Here is a 24,431-nt window from a genome sequence, read left to right as displayed (position 1 = left end):
TGAAGAAATGTGTGCTGCATTCAACACTAACAATAGGAAATGTTTGAATTAGACGTTTTATTCGCGTTTTTTTTTCCGCGGAAACCAAATAAGCAAGCTTGTACAACAAAGCAAACGTACAATAGATGACAAAAATGCAAAAATTAAAACAATAAAAAATGAAAAATTTGCAGTTCGTGCCTTTTACCTGTCCACGGCAGAATAACTCAAGGTACTAGAAATATTTTATTTATGCTTCAAGGGGTTATTTTTTCTTTTAATTTAAATTTCTACAATAATTGCAGAAATAATAATTCAAAAAAGAGTCCCTAAAATGTTAAACATACATTTCGGCACTTTCAAAATTCTTGCGTCCTAGCAGTAGCGAATGCAGAATTTGGTTTTCGGAAGATATGGGATTATTAAATTCTTATATATACCAACTTTCATTGAAGTGAATAAAGACATTTTTTTTAACAAGGCAGTCGCGCTTTAAATAACTTGGGAGGAGAGTTCGTTTATCAGTCACTTATTTATTTTCAAACGTAACGAGAGGAAGTCCAGATTTTTTGCTTGGATAAGAGGGGGTCATTATTGACACGTGAGAAATATAGAACCGGAGAAAGAGAATAAACAATCTGAATCTGCAGTCGTAAGTCTAACATTCGTGCAGGTCCTCCCCCGGAAAAAAACCGAAACTGTAATCTTTAATGTATTTTTCGAAATTGTAGTTTTATACCTACAGTTTACACGATCTCTGGTGATGTTCGGGGACTTTTATGAACGCTTCAAGCTCGAAGAGTCTGCCTTTGAAATTTCTTGAAATTGAAGCCCTAAAAATGAAGTTTAGATGATTTTAACGGTAAGAGATGGAAAAGGTGGATCGAGGATGCTCTCTAATCTTTCGGAAATTAAAATGATATGCCCTATATAAGCTCAGTTGTAGACCATCTTTGATGAAGTTAATAGCAAAGAAGGCATTCAGTGACCTTTCCTGGAATTTTTTTAAATTTGAGGTTCTAAAAACTCAATTTTAGCCCGTTTTGTAAATGTTTGTAATAGAAATTTTTTCGGAATTGAAGTTCGAAAAACGAAGTTTTAGACAAGTTTTAATGATGTGGCGGGAGAGAGGATTGAGGGGAAATTTTTGAAATCCAAGGAAATTTTCGAACTTAAAATCCAATCCAAACAACAGAATAGTAGGTTACTTTGATGACAAGAGTAAATGTTCAGACTTTCAACCGCAATTTTTTTGAAATTTAATCCCCCCCCCAAAAAAAAACGAAATTTTTTACGATCTTTAATTATGAAAAGTGAGACAGAATGCAATTCCCTGGAATATTTTTTTCAAAAGTCCTTAAAACGCAACTACAGGACAAGGATAAGGGTATGGGTTTAGAGAATATCTCACAGAACTTATTCGAAACTGATGTTCCCAAAACGAAATTTTAGATTAAATGATGATGAATTCAGGACTGTTTCACGGGAAAATTGTAGAGATTAAAGTCCCTAAACCAAGGTTTAAGATTAAGGTAGAATCTTACAGGACGTTTGGAAATTAGGTAATCTGCTTCATAGCCCTACTCCTGGATTCACCTTTACTCTCAAGTACTGATGCTACTCTAAACTTATGCTATTTCCCCCTATGTATTTTAATTTTAAAACTACCATATTTTTTAATGTAGGGATAACGTCGTGACCCCTTAAGAAATGCTTCGCGATCATCTTGGGGGTCGCGACCCACAGGTTAGGAACCCCTGTTCCAGAAGGTACTAGAGTGATCTTTAGATTTTATTTATGAGTTGGATTTTGTTGGAAATAAGGAAACATTCCTGGTCATGTGCCTCCCGTTCTCCATGTAAATATTTTTCTAAACTAATTTTGTTTTGGCATTTACGTTAAAATGCTAACTGCTTTATTCACTTCTAAATCGAAGAAGAAAGACATTTTGATTTGCTTTTAATTGAGCAATCGCAGTAGCGAATCATGTTATAAAACTTCGATGAAGTAATTATTTTTCCCTTCGATCTTTTCTTTTCATGCTACTCGCGAGTAGGTGCACGTTAAGTGCAATTTGAAAGGAAATGCCGGGATGGTATGTTTTTAAGTTTCTATAAGTTGTAATAGTGTTTTATGATTTTAGTTGAATAAATATTTACCAAAGTTATTTTGAGAAGTTTTTCTGATTATTTAAGTAGAACTTCAGTTTATATTTCACATGATTGACGACTCTGCAATGAAAATTTTCCAGCATTTATATATTCTGCATTTATATAACAGAAAATCAGAAATTCTGCATTTATATATCAGATTCGAACTGTAACCAAATCTCGCTAAACGTGGCGACATTAGGCAGAAACATCGACATTTGGCAAATCTCCAAATGTCGCCAAACGTTTTGAAATTTGGAGATTTTTCACCGAATTTGTTGCCATAAATAATGTCGACTTGGCGATCTTTCTTCAATTTCTCGCCAAGCCTGTAGACAATATGCAAAACAGCACACAACAGCGAAAATCGTCATACGAGTGGAGCCTCAATAACTAAGATAATTTTGTTCGAAAATTACTTCAATAAACACCCAATTGGGAAAAACTACAGCAAATTAAGCACATAAAAAGATTTTTTAAAATAATTATTTACGAAATTTGTAACAATGTCTAAAAAATCTTATGTTTCGAGGAAAAAACCAAAAATAATTCAAATTACTCAACACACAACAGAACCCTGTCTAATTATTTCTAGGCCTGGTATTCTTTCATTGTAAACAGATCACAGCTTCTACAGAGCCTACTGTAAGTTTTTCGGCTTTTAACCCTAAACTGGTGGAGTGGGGTGTCTTACACCCCAGAAAGGTTGTACTTTTGCCTTCAATATCCCTTCATAAAAACCTTTCGTTATGTTTACATATGCGATTGTATATGCACATTTGTCACTTGCATTACTGTTTCACAGTTGGGTTTATATAAATAAATAGGGAAAAAATCAATTTTTTTTAACTTTTCTACTTTAATTTGCTAATTTTTGAAGATTACAGAAAAAATATAATGTTGGGTTCCATATACCTTATTTCACCGGGAAAACACTACACAACTACGAAAACGTCACCTCACCACTTAAGGGCGTCGTAGCTTTGAAAGATCAGAAAATGTCTCCACATATGAAAAATTGCACGTAAATCTGAATTTATGTTTCAACGTTATAAATTTTCATTAAAAAAGAATGTTTTTTTTTAAGAAGAAGAGAAACACTGAATAACGACTAAAATTTTTTCTCAATGACTGAATTCCATTTTAATGACAATAGTTATACAGAACTCAGAGAAAGATTAGGTTGTTGAAATAATTTTGTGCAACTGCAATCAACAAAAAAATATCGCTGGTGGAAAAAAAAATAGGTTTGCATGTGGAAAAGTAGGCTTGCTCCTCGATTCTAACCTATGACAGCACAATGGAAGGGCAAAATTCAACGACTCAAAAATTATTACACCAAATTTAAAAAATAATATTGATATTATTTTTGAATTGTTCTTTTATGTCATAATATTTTTTTATTGAACAAATTTTAACGTCAAACGTAAATTTGATTACTTGGAATTGTACAAATACATCCACAATCGCGTCATACTAGTTTTATCATGATGAGTTTCTTAGTTTTACAAAATATCACTATTGATTCTTCCTTATGTGTATGTAAAATATTTTCAGCTTCTTGTGGCAGTTGTCGGAAATTCCAGAATATGCCACTCGAATCGAATGCATCATGTTCCACGGATCTTTTGCCGAAAACCTTGCTCAAATTGAAAACAAGCTTGAGAACCTGAAGACAACTTGTGAAGTAAGTGCACTTTTTGTTCAGATTTTTGCAATAAATATATTCTAAAACTGAGCAAAAAATATGGGGTAAGTTGGGGTAGAAGGAAACAGAGTTTCAATGTTTCAAGTTTAGAGTCGTCCCTTTCTTCTGGATAAAATGAAATAAAATTGTGTGCACTGTATCTAAACTCTCTTTCAGAATAACTGGATAAGAACGATTTGCATTTATTACCCTGTTTGTTTGCAAATGAAGTATTGTTTCTTTTTACCTCAGAGACTATGGGGAAGATGGAAACACATTGTTTATTACTTAATGAGCGGATGAAGCAATGTTTCCTTTTCACTTAGAGACTATGGGATGGAGGGAAATCACCTATTTATTACTTCAAAAGACAATGAAGTAATATTTTCTTTTACCCCGAGACTATGGGGTAAATGGAAACCACCTATTTATTACTTCATGAGAGAATGAAGTCATGTGTCCTTTTACTGTAGAGCCTATGGAGTTAATGGAAACAACCTATTGATTACTTCATAAGAGAATGAAGCTGAGTTTCTTTTTACCCCAGAGGTAATGGGGTGAATTGAAATACTCTATTTATTACTTCATGAGAGAATGAAGTAATGTTTCCTTTTACTGTAGAGCCTATGGAGTTAATGGAAACAACCTATTGATTACTTCATAAGAGAATGAAGCTGAGTTTCTTTTTACCCCAGAGGTAATGGGGTGAATGGAAATACTCTATTTATTACTTCATGAGAGAATGAAGTCATGTGTCCTTTTACTGTAGAGCCTATGGAGTTAATGGAAACAACCTATTGATTACTTCATAAGAGAATGAAGCTGAGTTTCTTTTTACCCCAGAGGTAATTGGGTGAATGGAAATACTCTATTTATTACTTCATGAGAGAATGAAGTAATGTTTCCTTTTACTCCGGAGACAATGGGGTACATACAAATGCCCTATTAATTACTTCATGAGAGAATAATGTAATATTTCTTTTTCTCCCAGAGAATATGGAATAGATTTAAATACCCCATTTATTACTTCATTAGAGAATGAAATAATGTTTCCTTTTACCGCAGGGAAAATGGGGTAAATGGAAACACCCCATTTATTTATTCATAAGCTTGATGTAAATAGATCAGCACAGCGTACGCTATTAGTTAAGCAGCTTAAGAAGTCTTTCACCAACAATAATCAACCTTGTTTCTTAACCTGCTGAATATTCTAAATGTAATCTGAAATTATTTAAAACTAGTGGTACCCGCACGGCTTTGCCCGTAATAGAAAAATTAAAAGATCTTTTGGTTCGCCTGTATATTTACAAATAATGTATGGTGAATTTTCTCGCCAATTGGCTTGTGCCCATGTTACGGTTCCACGTTATGATAATTTCGTAATTTACTCGTCCATCTTATGATATTTTTGTTCTTAAAATTGGAATATAAAAAGAACCACGTCGAATTTTCTAAAAGTCGCTTCGAGGTGCACACTTCCATGCTACAAACTAACTTTGTGCCAAATTTCATGAAAATCGGCTGTACAGTATAGGCGCTATGCGCGTCACAGACATCCTACAGACATCCTCCGGACAGAGAGACTTTCAGCTTTATTATTAGTAAAGGTAAAGGAGAAAAATTATACAAAAAATTTAATAACGCGCTGAATTCACGTAAAATGCACAATGATGTAATTTACATCAAAATTAATCTTCCAAAAAAATTGAAAGAGTGTAAAACTTGGTTACTTTTCCATTTACCCCAGAGCGCAATATTTCTGGGGTAAATGGAAACACCCAAATTTCACATTAATGCGCCTATTCTTTTGTGTCGCACCTCTAATGACGTATAGCCAATACTACAGAGTTTCAACACCCACTTTTCCCACCAGATGAAAATTGCTAATTTTTTTAAGACCTTTTCGCCCACATAGTTTAATATTTAAAGGAAATTCAAAATTCAAAGGATGTTTAAAAAAATTAAATGTTTAGTCCTTTCTTTAAAAAAAAAATTCTGGAGATAAATTTTAGCTAAGAACAAGAATTTTAACTCTCCGTGACAATGCATACTTAAGACTACCAATACTTCATTTAGATGAAAGACACTTCCTACTGAATATTAGTGCAATTTAAAACGTTTTCAGCCCATACGAAGTCCGCTTGGAGGGAAACGTATTAAAATTATGCATTAACTAGCAAAAAATACCCGGCGTTGCCTGAGTCAGTAATAATTATGAGAAAAAATCGTTACTTGCTTTTTTTTCTGGTTTAAGTGAAAGAATTTAAAACACATCTTTTTGACATGATTAAAAGTAGAGGTTCTTCCTTACCCATAAAAGTAAAATAGCAATAAGTATAAAGAACAAAATAGTATTGATTTAGAAACGAAAGCACTATATTTAAGCGTATACAAATTTCCAAAACATGAAATTATTCTTCTCATGTTTAAAAAGATTAATCTGTTGATACTTTTTTTTTAACATGGAGTCTAAAACCTTCTCTGTATTGCTATTGACGTTGCTCGTAATCCCCTTACACTTGCTTTAGTTATTTTGGGAAATTTCAATCATTGTGGGCTGTTGGTGCGATTTTACCGAATTTGCGGGAATCGTTTTGGGATACCTTCGATGATGCTTCCTCCTCCTTTCCTTGCTTTGTAAAACGATATATTAATTTTCGTTACAAAGATATTATCGCCAGGTGCTGAGATACTTTTGGTCACTATAAAGTGGCGCTAAAGAGTTTCATCCGAAATGTTTCCAAAATAAGTAGTAAAATTTGGCGATTGTTTGAAATTGTGCAAAAAGGAAAAATTAATGGAAGTTTTTGTGCTGTTTATGGATTTGCCTAATTTTTTTGCTGGATTATTTAACACAGTAAAAAAAGTTTTTTAAAGATCCTTTGATTGGCGATATTTTGTTTACATGGTGAAAACTAAGAAACATTATGACGTAGTCTTCGGCTTCAAAAACAGCGACATTTAAAAAAACTGCCAAATGCATCAGCTACGGAAATATTTCTGCAAAAATTTTGGCGATCTGCTGGTTGATTGGATAATGAGTAAGTGTTCAATCAGCATAAATAATAATAAAAATCATTAATTACATTAAAGTTCCGTTTAAATGCAAAATGATCAGCCAAATCATGTATTATTTGCCAATCTTGTGCAAAAATCTTACTTCAAGATTTGACTTGAGAAAAGCCTTGAACAGTCACGAAAAGCAAAGATAGTCAACAATACAACAATTGTCGCTATCGACAGGGAGTTGAGATGATACACTAAATATTGTATTGAGTTTAGGAAAGCCTTCGAACATGGAACTAAAAAGCTCATAACTCGTTTTTTATTCTACTTAGAAATTTCGAATAAGTGCCATCTTCAGCAGAAAAATCAGAGCTTTCGATGGACATATAATGTAAATATGTGCAAGTATTTTTTCATCCCTATATTAGAGAATTTATACGAAAATTGTATTTTATTGCTCCCCTAAGGGGGTTTTGCCCCCCATAACGGAACGAAAACTACCCTATGTGTTATTCTGATGCATAAGCTATATTATTGTAAAGTTTCATCAAAATCCGTTCAGTAGTTTTTGCGTGAAAGAGTAACAAACATCCATACATCCAAACATCCATACATCCATACAGACAAACTTTCGCATATATAATAGTAGTAAGATTAGGAATATTGTTAGGAGAAAGGTCATTTTTTATTTTTCTCTTTTTAGTGTTTAGCTGGTAAAAACGTTCAGAATGTCATCAGCATTGTTCTTTCTCTGGGAAATTACATGAATGGAGGTAAAATGTTTATTCTACTCTGTACTACTTTTTTCTGTAACACCACACTATTTGCCAACTTTTGTAATATATTGTTAGTAAGAACACTGATTCATTAAGCATTTTGTGCTGTTATAGGTAACAGAAGTAGAGGTCAAGCAGATGGATTTGGTCTAGAAATCCTGCCAAAATTAAGAGATGTAAAAAGCAAAGTAAGTTTTCTGTTAAACAAATGAAATTTTAATGAATTGTCTAACATCTTTGAAAATACCCAATGGTAGCGTAAAAATATTTTTAAAATAAGTGGTTTAGTGTATCTTTTATGGAGACATGGTTTAGATGTATTTCTTCATCTTCCTTTTTTTTTTCTCCGAGCGTTCAAAGCACATGTTACACGGTAAACCCTCATTAATCCCGATCCCATTAAACCAGGCTTCACTTAATCCGAATAGCCATTTAAATGTATGTAGGCTGTTCAATAAGTAATAAGACTAATTTTATTGCCGTGAAACCACTTATTGGAACGTTAATTTCTCTGGCATGAAAACTGTTGGTTGTCTGTATTAACAAAAGCTATCGATAGTTAGCGCGTACAGACTCATGTAACTGAGTATCAAGTGAATTGAATTGAAGACTGTTGGCGGGCGCCTACAAGATGCAGTCAGTTGCCAAAATGGAAGCCTCGATAGATCAAAGTTATGCGATTAAAGTTTGTTTTCGGCTACGAAAATCAACATCGGAGACCTTTAATATGATATGTGAAGTTTTCAACAACGAAGCAATGTTTAGAATCAGTACTTTTTGCTGGCATAAAGCTTTTAAGGAAGATTTTGAATGTGAGGTACAGCCTTCAACGTCCAACACAGAGACAATGATTAAGACTGCTGCTATTGTCATCAAGAGGAATTGCAGAATTATTTTACATCAATGATTTCAGGCTGTTTACTCAACTTAAGAAACCATTACAAGGAAAAAATTTTGAAAGTAACAAAGCATGTTTGAACTCTGCGGAGTAGGTTTTGGAAAAGCTCTTACAAACTTAACGTTCACAAGTTCTTAAGATGTGGACAGAACGTTGGAATAAATGCATTTAATCCCGCAGAAGTTGTTCATGCATGAAAAACATGTAAGTTATGACGATTAAAGTTGTTCTGTATTTTTCATAAATTTAGTCTTATTACTTACTGAACAACAGCCCTCGTACATACTGTTTAAATAAAAGGCTACTGTCCGACCTTGGATTGTATGGAAGGCAAACATCCGGTTTACAGGCGGAAATGGACCTATCTATTAGTTTTTAGAGATGTCAGCTTTTGCAGATGTACTTTTCCCCCTCATTCAGATAGACCCCTCGTAATTGACTTTTGCCAATTCCATACAATCCGTGTCTGAACAGGCATAACAATTAATTTTTGTATGCCATATTTTAAATTTTTGTAATGTGCTTTTGTAAATTTCTTTCGTTGCAGTTTTATATTTCCTTCTCTTGATTTCAAACTACGATGTTTACTGTGAACTGTTTACTTTATGTACCTTGGCTCAACTTATAGGTTATTTTTTTAATCCGTGCTGTCGTTATTTCAGACAACCCAGATTTCCTATTAGTACGGATGTATGAGGTTCTACTGTAATGCTTATGGATTTGATTTACAAAATTGTTCCTTACTTTCACTTTGTTTTTAATGTTTCAAACTCTTCTCTTTCACGTGACCTGTATTTGATTTTTCGTGTAAATCATTCTTTTTATGCACTTGAAAAAAGAGGCTTGCTTGGAAGGTCTCGAAATAACCATTTCCTGAGTTTTTAACTCTTTTTAAATGCTTTTATTTGTATTTTTAATTAATGTTAACTTATTTTACTCATAAATAATTTTGTTTTATGTTTTTGTTCGGTTTTGAAGCACACTAGGGGTAGTATTCAAAACTTTGCAGCATTTTTAAAAAAATACCTGATAGAACTAAAGTACATCGTATAGTTCCGGAAGAATAGCAATTTGAAATTGCGTTGATCTTTTTGAACACTAGTATACGGTACTTATAAATGTTGCATAATATTTTTTTTTACAGGACAACTCTCTTACATTATTGCATTACATAGTGAAGCTGTATTCAAGATTCTATGAAAAGGTAAGACACAAAACAATTTGTTGATCTTCTAAATTTTTTGATCTGAAAACTGACATTATATACATCGTAATGTGACAAGGGTAAAGGCACCAGTAACAAATATGCTTAAGACATCGCTCTTAGAGTAACTCAATTTTCTGAACCTTGTACTGTACTTAAACTTTTAAAACTATTTTTCTCTCATGCAACTACATCTCATCTAACGTTTGGCTGCTTCTGGATCCTCTGAATTAGTTAATTCTATTCTCATTTGTGCAATTTCATTTTCTTTTGCGCAATTTCGAAAAACGTTCCGACACCTAGTAACAGACACCGACAATGGAGTCGTTTCCAAAATTTTAAAAGTTTTTTTTCTGAAAGAGCATGCTTAAAAACATAGGATCTGACCATTTTTTAAATAATTTGCTTAAGTTTAATATTTAAATAAGAAATACTTAAACCGGTGCGCTTTCATTATTTATGCTTCTGCCGATGACATCACAAATGATGAAATGCCATTCACAGAACAAAATATTTAATTCGCATCTTTACTCACGTGTATTGGCAACGATATGGTTGATAGCAAGCGTAGAGCGCAATTTTAATTCACTTCTTGATTATCATAACGTGGAAACGCGATAGAAAGATGCGCCAAAGAGCATCATTTGTGACGTCATCAAGACCACGCCTTGTTTGAAAAATCGGACATTTAAAAAAAAATAATTAAAAAATAACTGTTGGGAAAATGAAAGTATTTTCTGAGTCCATGTTATTTTTTTTTAACTTATTCTATCAATTTTAGTGACAAAAAGTACTACTTTTGACTGAAGGAAACAATCCCATTCTGATGATACCCATTGACAGATAGGATGAGGAAAGGATGAGTAATGGACAGAATTCCCCTTTTCTCCTCAGAATGTGCAAAAATTATTTTTTACTTTTATATCTAAAACCTTACTAAATTCAAATGAACATGAAACCCCGGCAAACCTCGTGACGGCTGATTATAACCTTCCTCCACTGCCTTGTAAATACCAACTGGCTCATAAAATTCACTTTGATAACACAACCGTATTCATGGGTCTCAGTAACATCAGTTTTACCCGCCTAAAATTCTTATTATTTAAATCTGTTATTGGTGCCATTACCCCTATCAGTTTTCGCACTTAAATGATGTAGAATACCTTAAAAAATAACTTCCGGGACATTAATTTCTCGCAGCGCCATTGATGGATAGAATTCGATTGAATCGAACACGACCGACTATGTTAGAGATGAGTATGTTCCTATACTTACACAGTACAACCACTGATTCGGCGATATTCTAAGTGGACTGTAAGTTTTGTTTTTAATGAAGACTAATTGCTTTTATAAAAAGACTTTATAAAATATTTACACATATTTACAACATGATTCCAATAATCATTTATAGCTAACCAATATAGCTTTAGGGACCAATACCCTGTTGTAAAAGAAAGCTATGCTCCGTTGCGGGAGCTCTACAAAAACACAACCATATTCGAGCAAGTCGGCGAACAAGCTAAAACCAAAAACAGAGCTAGGCGCGCATGCTGCTTTGAGTTGTTCTTTGGAGGCTCGCAGACGATTTCTAGAGACCGTTAAACAATCAAGGCTTGTCTGTAGCGTAATGACGCAACAACCACGTTTATCTAAACAAACCACAACCAAATCCAAATCATCTGGGTAACTTTCAAAATAAGCAAAGCAAATCTTGAAATGAGCAAGAGTTACTTTTGTAATGACAAAGAAAAAAATATTTTGAAGCAAAAAACAGAAATGTTTAAAAAGCGTTTTAAAAATATCAAAAAATATTTCAAATAATTTATTATCAAGGTTCAAACACGTGTGTCGCTTAAACAAAGCATGGTCTTGGTCAATCTAACGCTTTGTCGTTTATTTCAGCTGCAGTATTTGTTTGTTAGATTACCACCATTTACTATACAATATAATTTACTATACAATACAGGAGCTGAACATTTAATCAAAATAAGAAGCGAATATTCGGCGTACTTATACTTGAGTTCTTGCTATCCTAATGTGAAACTATCAATATCAGCATGATCTTTTTAAAGGCTCAACTCAACCGGAAATCCGGATAAACGAAGACCGAAAAAGAGGGTTCTACTGTACATCATTTTCAATCATCTTTACTAATAATAAAGCTGAAAGTCTCTGTCTGTCTGTGATGCGCATAGTGCCTAGACCGTTCGTCCGATTTTCATGACATTTGGCACAAATTTAGTTTGTAGTATGATGGTGTGCACCTTGAAGCGATGTTTTGAAAATTCGATTTTTTTTCTATTCCAATTTTAAGAACATTTTCCCGAGCAAAATTATCATAAGCTGGACGAGTAAATTACCAACTTATCATAACGTGGAACCGTAACATGGGCAAACCAATTGGCGAGAAATTCGCCATACATTATTTTTAAATATACAGGCTAACCAAAAGACCTTTTAATTTTCTACTACGGGCAAAGTCGTGCGGGGTACCACTATTATTTATGTAAAATGATGCCTTAAAAAATTTAAGAAAAACGCTTTCGTAGCAATATGAACTAAGAAGTTTTTAAAAAATCTTTTATTGGGAAGTACTCGTATAGTCAGTATACAGCTAAGTATAACGATTTTTTTTTTTTTTTTTTTGAATTAATAGAAATTAACTGACCAAACCAATAAATTTAATCAACGAATTTTGTGCTTGAAAACTTTGTGCTTGAAAATTAAATGAATAAATTACCAACGTTTTCCTTCCTATGGTGACTTCTCATCATCCAAAAGCGCACACTTCTTTGCATTGAAAAAGGGGTTCCTTGTAACCTCGAAATACGCGTCAGCAATAATTTGCAATTTTTGTGCATTAAAACGTTGGTAGTTCATTCCATAAATTTAATGTTAGAAAAATTATTGGTTGCTACCCATTTACGTTTTGCTAATTATTCTGAATCATTGTAAAATGCTAACAACTAGCTAAGCGAGGAGAAGTTTAAGACATCTAGTATCAGTCCTCAGGGTTTTTTTTTTTTTTTCATTAAAGTTAGTTAATCGTTGGTTAAATTACCTCATTTCTGTTTTCTGCTAATTCAAAAGAATAGATTATACTTAGCTGTGAGACATCCTCTCGCTGCTGAACGTACATTATATTAGATGGTTATTTTTTGCTTTTTCATATTGCAACAAAAGCGTTTTTTCTAGTTTCCGAACAAAATTTTCAAATTCTGGTTTTGCAAAAGCAATTATAATTCACGTTTTAATTTCCATGGAAAATCGGGGCTTCTTATCGATATTTAATACCAGTTTGTGCGAGTATATTTTAGTCACTATATTGGAGGGTTTAAGTCAAAATGTTGCTTAGATTTGGAGTAAGCTAATAATTAATGGTTATTCAATTTGATTATAGTATATTGCATTGTCATCGGGTCTAAAATCACATATCAAATTTCAAGAGTCCGATCACAGAAAGTGGGTGAAAACTGAGTTGCAAGCATGTAAAGATACATAGATTACAGGTGAAACAAATAAAAGCGTTTTTAAAAAAGTTGGTTTTCTGTTATGTAGGACATAGAGCCAGAAGCGTGCCATTTGCCAACACCGGAGCCATCAGATCTTGATCGAGCGGGGAACGTGAACTTTGATGATGTTAGAAAAGAGCTGGATAAACTTTACGTACAAACATCAGGTCAGTAAGAAAAGGTTTTCGCATTTGCGGCCAAAGTCTTCCAAAATTTTTTTCTTTTTTTTTTCTGAAAGAGGATGCTTACAAACAAAGGGTTGGACCATTTTTTAAATAATTTGACAAGTTATAATACTTTTTAACAATTATTTCAATCGGTGCGCAGATTCAGTTTCTTTTTTTTTTACGCTTCTGCACATGACATCACAAGTGATGGAATGCCATTCGCTGATGCCATAAGCGCGGAGTGTAATATTTAAAGTTTACTCACATGTACTGGCAACGATATGGTTGATAGCAAATGCAGAGCGCAATATTTAATTCGCTTCTGAATTATCATAACGTAGAAACGCGGTAGACGGCAAGCATTCATTGCACCAGTGGAGTAGCGCGCCAAAGTACATCACTTGTGACGTTATAAAGACCACGCCTTACTTCCAAAGTTGGATATTTTAAAACTTAAATAAAAATCAAACGTTAGGGGAAAAAAATTCTCGTTCCTTTTTTTTTTTTGCTTATTTTATCAATTTCAGTGACTAAAAGTTGTACTTTTTACTGAAGGAAATAACCGAATTGGCGTTTGAAAAATTTGCGATTTTTTTTAATCTCAAACATTAATTGCAGCGTGTCAGAGGAAAATGACGAAAATCCTGAGTTCATCGGATGACGAGCAGAAGTCACTTTTACAAGACATGATGGATACATTTTTGCCAAAAGGTTTGCAATTTTTATCATAGCTTGTTGAATTTTTATTTTCGCAGTCTTCTCATGAATGTTTCTAAATAATGCTTTTATCGGAACTCATTCCATCATCGTAAAACGTCCCATTGTGCGTACTAAATTTTATCACAGAGAACGTTGTCACAGTCTGACCACCGATGATATAGAAAGGCAAGCATCCGGTTAAAAACCGGAAATGGCTGCATCTATGAGTTTTCAGGGGTAGTAGTTTGTTTGTGACGGATGTGCACTTTTGCCTCTTAAGTACTTAGTCGCAGTTTGCTCACGGTAAATTCAATCTATAATCCTATTTTTTTTTTTTTAAATTATTTTATTTATTGTTATTATTACTATTTTTTTTTACTTTGAGCTTACCATTTTGCTTTTACATTTCCGGAAGAAATAAAAAAGTCTTATTTTATTTTTGTTTTCAATGAAACTCTTTTTGTTTCCAATCATTTTCAATTTAGAGAATGCAATAAATTAATAAGGTCCTAGTGACATTTTAAAACGAGTGCATCAAAATCCCATCGCCATTTTCCCACCCCCTCTCTTCCCTGCACCGTGCTCTCATAATCACAAATATAGTGCATTCATGTAGAAGTGACAGCAGAGGTAAATAAAGAGGGATACTGTTTGGTGCCAACATTTGCCACTTGCATGGGTTGCTCGTTGGATTGGCGATTCTGTGAATGAACATTTGGCCTATCTAAACTGGCGCTGTTTTGTATCATCCCAGCGCCAAGCAGACAACGGTATCGCCAAGTCGTTGCTTTGTTTGCTTACATTATCACTTCTTGCTAAATACGTCCTCGAAGTTAAGTAGATATCTTTGACAAAAAATCAATGTTTAAAACATTGATGACAAGACATCACCGATTGAAATTAAAACATAAAATAGTAGTGACATAACTCGATCAAATTTCTGCAAGTTTTTGAAAAATTGATGATCTCTTTTTTTTTCCCAAATTTTAGAACCTCTATACTGACATTACTCGTAGTTACTCCTAATAAGTTTTTGATGAGAGGAATTAATGAATTTGAATTTACCTTCACTTCAATCTAAATTTAAAGCTTTTGAATCGTCAAAATGGTCAATAAGAGTACGAATTAACAAAAATTAGTTGGTTTCAAATTAAGTAATTCAGAGAGATAACTAGTTCACGAATACATTTACAATGCACTCTATTGACAGATCAATGCATAATATCAGGTAGATTTTCATGACATCTTTTATATTTTCATCTGGATAATGTGAAACTTCAAAATGCAATTTTCAATGATCAATCACTAACTAATGAGAGCACGTAGGTCATATGTTTCTAACAAGTTTCATGTCATATATTTCCAAAAATAGCAAATAATAACAATAATCCTGATGGAATAATAACAGCATCAACAAGAAATGAGTTTTAGAAAAATTTGATTGAAGAAACGTGTTTTTTGTTTCCCACAAACACATCAGTGAAATATGACAGCACCCAAAAAATTTTATTCATCTGGAATTGGAGCTCTGATAAAATAATTGGGATAAGTGAATAAACTCTGCAGAAGATTTTGAGGGAAAATAAAAATTGTTTAAAAGTTATTAGCACGGTAAATTATATTTTTATTATCTTTTGTGAGTTTTTAATGACTTACCCTCGCATGTAATGAATTTTAGAGCTTTTAATTATTTCTCTTTTTCCAGATACCATATATGTATGGTACTTACTAATGCATTTTTTTCTACAGCACTGGCGGATACTAGATTGCAAATGGACAATCTTGAACACTGCAAAAAACGGTAAATAATATTTATCTACTACACTTAAACATTATTCGTTACCACCAGCCTATAGTTATTCAAATCGGTATTTAGATACAAATACTTTGAGTTATTTCTAAACAAAACTGCCGTTACCATCCGCAGGTTTGACAATCGATTTTCAACCCTATCTTCTCTCAGCGTCGTGGCCTGATCGGTATGACTTGATGTGTGCCAGTGGAAGATCCTGCTTGAAAGCTAATGGTGACTGGTACACATCAAATCTATCCTGGTCAAAAAGTCCAAGCTTCTATCTCAACTAAATATCTCTGCGGGAACTGAATCATGAATCATTCTCCTACTCCGAATCAAAAAACAGAGCTGTCTTCAGCGCTCTATTCAACCTGTAAAAACAAGTGCTGTGGTGAATGCCGGAGAACCTGGAGTGGAATGATGACCTTGACATTTGGTGGGCATCGAAGGTTGCTAGATATTTAGTTGCCAGATCTTCGCTACTGTCAAAAATGAGTATAACTTTAGTGGTACCGTTGAATGATACACTTAAACGCGCTGCCTTTCAGCACACATAAATCGTGACAAACCCCTTAAACATTCTTAAAATACCAAGTTTATCAAAACCCTAAAAGAAATGCATGGCAGCGTCACTGATGTGCAACGAAAAGGATACTGTACAGAACATAAAATTTAATCGCCTGCAGCTTTTTTCTCAAGATGATTTATTAACAACTCTTGAAACTAAAAGCATAAGATTGTGGAATAATTCTCGACTTAGCTATACACCAAGTGATTTAAAACCTAATCGAACTTTTTTTGTGTTAGAGTAAAATAATCGTGCTAATATGTGTTAAAACTAATATTTATTCGAACTAGGATCGATGTAACTCAGTGCAACGGTTTGAAAGGTCAACCAATTTATTCATAGACTTTTTCGATTCGGTTTTGGGAATGTTCTTCATTACCTGTGTCACAGCCGCTTGAATGACTGGAACATCGCCGTAAAAAACTCCTTTCATTTCAGTTTTCAGTTTCGAAAACAGAAAATAGTAACACGATGACGGATCAGGCGTATGAAGACTGATTGAAGATACAAATCTCTTTTCTGCTCCTGAAGCTGAAACCTTCAATAAAAGGCGCTTTTTACAATGATATTCTAACCATTCCAGCAGTCGTAATGCACGTGCTGAAGAACGTTCCCAAAACAGGATTTAAAAAGTCTATGGATAAATTTTTTAATTGTCAAAAACGTTGTATTACGTTGAATGGATTATACTTTGAAGAAATATTAACTTTAAAATATATTACTACGCTTATTTTATTCTATTACTAAAAAGTTCAGTTTCTTTTAGATAGCACTGTATAGACATTCGAATAAGATGAAATAAGACTAAATAGTTGAAAAGTCAAATTGAAATTACTGTATGACTTTTATGGCAGTTTAATACACTTTTTAAGTCTGTTTTCATGTAGAGGGTCTAAAAAATTCTAAAAAAATGATGATAAAAATTTCGGGAGTTGCCAAAATTTCTGAATAATGTGAAATTTAAAAATAAACGTTGGTAAAAAAATTAATTTTTCATAGCTCGGGGGGGGGGGATGTTGCAGTATCTTACTTGCTTTGCAACGGTATTTTAAATTTATTGTTATTTTCCACTTTGAATTTCTGTGTTCTTGTGTTGAGACCTTTTTCAACTCAACCTATTTCAACGTTTCTTTTTGAGAAAAGACTAGATTACTTGTTTTCTCATAGATTTTGAAAAAATAAATTTTAAAACCTATCTGACTTGTTTCCTGACTATAAAGAAATTCTTTTAAATTTTTTGAACCTTTATATTAACCAAAGTAAAGTTACGACCAAAAGAGGTATATTATCTGGACATTTATAAAAGGTCTGAGTTTTCAGTTTCTGCCAGACTCCATTATGTTCAGGATAATTCGATAAATAACCCTTCATATTTTAATCGGATAATATATTGATAGAAATAGAAAATTTTGATTTTACCTAGTATTCTTTTCTGATGAATCGGTCACTCGGAGTTTGATGATTTAGTTAAATATCACTGACTTCTGAAATCACCGGATCTCTCTGCGTGAGATTTCTTCTTCGGCTTATAAAATACCACATTCATGTGCTACCCTTTCAGCAACATTAGCTGAACTAAAGACAAGCATTGCAGCAGCTGTAGAAGCAATCGACGCAGACATGCTCGAAAACGTTTGAGACGAAGTTAACTATAGTTTATCTATGGTTACTTGATACTTGACTTTGAACTAGCTCATTTATATTTAGTTTAAAAGAAAAGTTTTTAGATTTGACAATAATCGTTGTCGCAACGGAAACCGGCTCTTCTCCCTCTACTTTAAGAAAAGAACCGTCTAAGGTTCTGCGGATCGGAAATCCCCGAAAAAAAATCGTATTATCTGTGTGATGTAAAATAAATCTGAAATGTTGATGTTCAATATTTTTCCACTATACTCATTCCATTCTGCCTTGTCACTCTCCCATTGTAGAGAACTCATGAATACACTCTTTCTCCATCTATCTCAAGAAGATTATCTCTTTATAAGTACATGATCTCGTCCAGTGACTTATCTTCCTCCCCTTCCTCCTAGCACCCCTTCAGTGTTTTATTCTTCGTGTGTTTACACGAATATCACATACGCATTTCCCATAAAATCCCTAGTTCACTAATTTTTTTTCTAGAAAAATTCTAGACGCACACCCCCTCCCCAGTGTCTCTTTTACTAACTATCCAGAGTTCTAACGTATTTTGTAAAGATTCTCTTGTTGGTCTCAATTACTATGGTATTCCTGTTGTCTAAACATTTTAAATGTATATTTATTCAATAATTTTCTTTTCTGTAAAATTCTGTCACAATATTGTAAACGAAATGATATTTTTACTGTAACCATTTCTCTTGTAACAAATGCTTGAATGACTTAAACTGAGGCTGAACTGTCTCAAGAGCCCTACTCAACCGGTAAACCAAATCTGTGGTAGGTACGGGGATTCTGGGGTGTAATGTAATGTATACTCATTTCAAATCGTATGTTTGCTTCTGAAACACCTTGTATTTTCCATGATGCTTTTAATATAAATGTTTTTGAATACGTACCTTGCTTCATTGAACTTAAAATGTGTTTTCAGGTTCAGAAATACTCAGAAATTCTTCAGATTTCAACCGAAGTCCAACAACGAGAGCGAGTGGCCTAAGGAATTCTTTTCTTTGTGGATGCCTTTCTGTTCAGATTTCAAAGACATCTGGAAGAAAGAACAGCAGCGAAAGATACAGGAAAAGTAAATTGAGATTATTTATCATTCGCAAATAGTTTAGTTGAAAATCTTATTCATGCCCTTTGTGATGCATTGACTTTCATCAAACGTAAGTTGGTAAACTAAGATTTGTAATTTGCAATTGAAATAAACTATAGAAGGAACTGTAGACTCTGACTTATGCGGCTGAAAAACTGTGAAACCCATTTGAGGCAGCAAAAGGATGTAAGTGCACGTTTTCAAGTTTTAAGTAAAATGCGCTTAAAGATGAGCTTATAAGCAGAGTTTCATTGAAAATTTTTTTCTAAATCATGCTGATTTCAGTACCTACCAGAACAACTAGTACTATCCCTGGCCTTAAGACAGAGGAGAGGTCATTTTTGAATCGGTTGAACCACTCCTTAATTTGTTTGATACCTATCGCATCTTCTCCAAACACCCGCTGAATCTAAAGCATTGTTTCGCTTTGGCAATCACCAAGTTTTGATGCAGTACCTCAGCTCAACACGTTGAGAAAATCGGTAATCCGACGAACACGTTGTGTAGAGTCTCCCTTAGCGACCCACAGACAATGACTGATGCGCAGGAAGACTAAAATTCATGCATGCACATGAAGGTGTCTTCCTTCTCTGTGTACAGTGACACCAAGCTATCGTCTGCATTTTGCCCTGAAAAATTAAGGACCGCAGACTTTTTAGACACACCTCGTATATAGTATGATTATCTACCTACATCAAACTAGTGAAGAAATAAAGAAGGTGTTTCCATTTATCCCATTGTCTCTGGGATCAAGAGAAATACTCTGGGGTGAAAAGACACATGATTTCATTCTCTAATAAACAGGCATAAAATCAAACTTTCCATACCTAATTGCTTTCATAAAGTGTAGTTTTTTAGATACAATAAACAAAATTTTATCTCCAAGTTCGTTCAGAAGAAAGGAAATAATCTAAAGTTGAAACACTGAAACTATGTTTTCATTTGCTCCAACTAATCCTAACTCCTAATAAATCCAGTTTTCGAAAAACATAACTTAATCTTTACGTTTTGCAGTGATGCTTCTACTTTTCTTTCCAGTGATTTTTCGCATGTTACTAATTTTAATCTATTTTAGTTATTTATTTATTTATTTATTTATTTTTTTTTTTTGCAGCATCGCAAAATTAAGGAAGCGTGTTAATGACATCAGAGAAGAAAAGAAAGCGAACATTGTGGTAGCCAAAACGAAGCCAAATGGATTGGTAAGAAATTTGACCTAAAAATCAAGTAATATACAGTCGAGCCCGCTTAATGGAATAGCCAATTTGTCACGAAAGAGCATTTTAATAAGATTGGTACTGCATTATACGGGGTAAAAATAACAAATAACAACGTTTTGGTATATTGTTAACTTATTATAGGGGGGGAAAGCAAATTGTTCTTTTAATCGTTATTCCAATTAGTGGGCTCGACTGTACTACCTCATTTATGTAAGAAGAGCCTTTCAAAAAAATGTCTTGAAATATTTTTTTCTTACCTAAAGAAATATACTATACCATATTATATATGAACCATACCATACTGGGTGGTCTAAAAGAAACTTCCTCTATGTATGAAGTCCTAGGGGCCTATCCACGGCATAAATCAAGCCAAAAAATCAGAGTTTCGAAAGTTTCGAATGACAGCACCACTTTTTCCTTTGCGCAAATTGATCAGCGTTCTTATTCGCCACTTTACGCCTAGCAAATTTCATTCCACGCCATTCGCTCCATCGCCAATCGTTGGTTTTTAGTAGCTTATCAATTTGTGCCCAAAAGTGGTTGTCGTCCTTCGAAAATTTCGAAATTATCTCCTCATACATTTTTATTTTATCACCTACAAATAGACTGTCTATCATCATAGCCTATGGTCAATCTATCATTGCTATGGTAGCAACAGATTTATTTTCGTGAGTTTTAACCATTTTAAAATTGGAGTGCAGAAGTTACTGTGAATTTGTGAAGTAAAGAAATTACAGCTTTAGCAGCGCTAAATACTGTGATTTGTGTGCCTGCTTTAAACAGTTTAATTTCGTTGAACCAATGACTGGCCCAGAAAAGCACGCTAAAAATTTATTCACAATCGCATCTGTTGTGAAACAAACACTCATTAGTATTTGAAAAATGTGAATTGTTAGACCTCCGTGCAAAAAGAAAACAGTTCCACTGTTTGCCAATTTTGTGGTTTACGTGAAATTACATGGGAAAAAAAGTTGTTTCATTCCTACGCAAGAACGAGACATTTCCAAAGAAAATTAAATGATTTCTTAAAGGAAAGGAGTTATAACAGGCTACGTTTCCGGAGAAGAGCGATACCGCTCTTAAATAATACAAGGTGATTCAAAAAGTGTGTTGCGTTTCAAACGTGTATGTTTCTAAGAGTAAAGATGGTACGAAAACGACATTTTTTTACACGCTGAAGTCATTCTAGAAATGTTCTATGTGCCTTTCTTCTAACGCCCGAACGATATCATACAAGTACCTAAATTCTTGCCAAACACGTCAGCCTCAGTGCAGTCACAGAAACAGCTGCTGCAGTGATTCAACTTTTTAGTTCAAGTTGAGCAGATAAGGGGGTTTTAACTATATAGTGCCTAGAGTTTTAACACATTATCCTTCACATAGTTCTAGAGTCAAAAATTACATGGTGTTAGGTCTGTTGACCTACGGTGAGGGGGCTATCATAAGGTGCTAAATCACTTCTCGTTTGATCGCAATTTTAACTAACAATATAATTTTAAAAGGGGACACATTGGATAAGATGTGGAGACATCTAGCAGTAGCCAGTTGAAACTTGGCAACTTGCTCTTACATCGAAACTCTTACCAGAGAGCTGTAGCTAGTATATTCTCAAAATCGGTGTCTTATGAAACCCATCATTCTTTTTGAATCACTCTTTAAGTGTTCTTGAAACGATCGTGTGTTTCATCACGAGATTTGCATCGTTTTCTGATTAAAACGAAATGTTGTGTCGGTTATTGATAAAAAAGTAATATGTATTTGAAATTTGGATTATTATATGTATTTTGAGCAAGAACGGGTCAGCTCCAAATCATAACAGTTTGGCCTCCTACACATCAGGTGACTTAGCTGAATCAACTTTTGAAGAGGCGGTTATTGGGAAGTGCAACCTAAAAATCGGGGAAAAGTGAGGGAATCACCTGGTATCCTTCAAACAACAACCAACTCATTGTTGTTTGAACCACCAGGCATATGTACCACTACCATTCTCATCTCGATGAGTCGAATCAACGTTTTAGTTGATTCAACTCATTGGAACATCGCCAAGCGATTGCTCTATACGAGAGTAGAACCGAGCTGAGTCAACTCGGTTCAGTTTTAACAGCGTTGTGGAGCTGCTTGAATAAATTCGACTTCTTAGAGGAAAAGTTGATTCAACTAAATTGCTCCCTGTGGAGAATGCAAAAAGCGCCAGTCAACTAGATGCCAGGTAACTTTTTTCGGAAGGTGATTCAACTTAGTTGCCACGTGGGTAGTAGGCCTAACTTATACATAGGTACAAGGTTAGCATAAAAGAATAATAATTAAAAACTTCTACTTCACAAACCGAAAAATTCACTATAAATGTTACATAAAAATAAAGATAAACATTTCAAGTTTCTTTTCACTCACACAAATGTTCGATGTGTGAGCCTTTTGTAACGCGACACGCATCTAACATACATCCATTTAGGATTGTTTCACTGTTAATTTTTCGTAATGCTACACATATGCGATTTTCAGTAATTGCAATGCAGTAGGCAATGATGGTGTATATACACTGTCTTTGACAAAACCCCATTAAAAAAAATCACGTGGGGTTAGGTCTGGGGACCTGGCAGGTCAATGTTTAAACGGTAAATCATCATCACTTGCACGGCCAATCCAGCATTGCGGAACGTGTATGTATAAGTAATCACGTATGTTAAAAAAAAACTTGGATTTTTAATTTTTATGAATCATTTATAGTACTAAGTGTAATAGTTTATGAAATATAAAATTTTAAAACTGGGATGTTCTTCTATGCTAACCTTGTATTCTATTTTATTTAAATGTCATTGAAATTTAATTTTGTTGATCCCAATAACAACACAATACTAAATATAAAAACAAAACATTAAAAAATGAATTTTAAAAACTTTTGTGATTTCAAAAAGTTTTTAAAATGTGGAAATGCCCAACTCTTGCACCGAGGTCTCTAATTATTTTATTTTCATCAGTAAATTGGTCTATTAATTTTATCGAATATATTCATTTTCACTGATGAACATTTTTTTTTTCTACAGAAAGCGAGGCTTAGCAAGATGAGGAATAATATGATGAATGTATCTTAACACTTGGAACGTGTCACGTGATTCGTGCTGCCTTACGAACTTCTTCCAAAAGGTGCTACAGAGCGGCTCTGGCAACAAAAGACGTTCAGGCGATGTTTTATTACATCTATGTCACAAAGGTTTTAGATAGTTTGAGAAATACTTAATTGGAAGCCTAATGGCTGATTGCTTCCAATGAAGTTATCAGTTTTATTAATTGTGCCACAGTGCAGCCTTTAAATTAGTTTATTGTTGCCTGCGCTAAGCTTTTGCTTATCGCCTGAAACTAGTACGTGTATCTATCATTTGCTATGGTAACGACATAATTCCTTTCAGAAGTTTTAACCAGTTGTGGAAGCATAATGGTAATTGCTTCAGTATTTCTCAAACTATCAGGACATTTTAACAATTTCAAAATGGCACTTATGTCCTACAAAAAAGAACGTCCTTCTTAACACTGAAACGTAGTTCTAAATTTCTTTTTAAAATTTCTTTTAATTGATGTTTTACGCAATGATTTATGATATAATCAGTACTAGTAATATTTATCTTTACAAAAATTTCTTATTTGTTTTATAACTATTCTTATGAACTGATAGTTCTGAAGAACGAAATGTAAATATAGAAATTTGTGCAGCTAGATTTTAAATCAACCTATTTTAAAGATGATTATATTTCAATTTTCAGCACGAAACAAAGGTTATTTTTGTAAAATAACGATTTAAAAATGTAGTATTCCTGGAAGTTTCGATTGACAATCTATGAAAGAATTTTTAATTGACCCTGATAGTAGTCCTACGCAACTAGATTAAAAACACTACCTCCTGACATTGCAAAAAGTATTATAATTGAAGGATAAAACTTAATTTATTTTCCAAACTGTTAGTTTTTGGAAATATTCTTTAAACTAAATTACTAATTTTATTTTACAGATTAATCCATTATTTCAGTTCGTGAAAAGGAAAAGA

The 24,431-nt window shown here is 33.6% G+C and overlaps 1 protein-coding gene across 1 annotated transcript; it reads left to right on the top strand.

Moving 5' to 3' along the window:
• Window positions 1-14,011: 14,011 nt before the first annotated feature.
• On the top strand, window positions 14,012-23,484 carry LOC129224879 (formin-1-like). Its single transcript, XM_054859424.1, has 5 exons — window positions 14,012-14,090; window positions 15,828-15,879; window positions 19,008-19,157; window positions 20,287-20,374; window positions 23,437-23,484. Exons 1-5 carry the CDS (start codon window positions 14,012-14,014, stop codon window positions 23,482-23,484), a joined length of 417 nt encoding a protein of 138 aa, XP_054715399.1.
• The last annotated feature ends 947 nt before the right edge of the window (window positions 23,485-24,431 follow it).

Source organism: Uloborus diversus, chromosome 6 (genome assembly GCF_026930045.1).
Source record: "Uloborus diversus isolate 005 chromosome 6, Udiv.v.3.1, whole genome shotgun sequence".
NCBI classification, from domain to species: Eukaryota; Metazoa; Arthropoda; class Arachnida; order Araneae; family Uloboridae; genus Uloborus; species Uloborus diversus.
The sequence above is the reverse complement of the archived record's forward strand: the minus strand, read 5'-3'. Positions and strand labels throughout refer to the sequence as shown.

What these genes read in the sequence shown, in the direction of transcription:
- LOC129224879 (XM_054859424.1), top strand. Translation starts at nt 14,012, where the DNA reads ATGACGAAAATCCTGAGTTCATCGGATGACGAGCAGAAGTCACTTTTA. An exon ending in GGATACATTTTTGCCAAAAG is followed by an intron (nt 14,091 to 15,827) that starts GTTTGCAATTTT and finishes TTTTTTCTACAG; the next exon opens with CACTGGCGGATACTAGATTG. An exon ending in CTTGAACACTGCAAAAAACG is followed by an intron (nt 15,880 to 19,007) that starts GTAAATAATATT and finishes ATGTGTTTTCAG; the next exon opens with GTTCAGAAATACTCAGAAAT.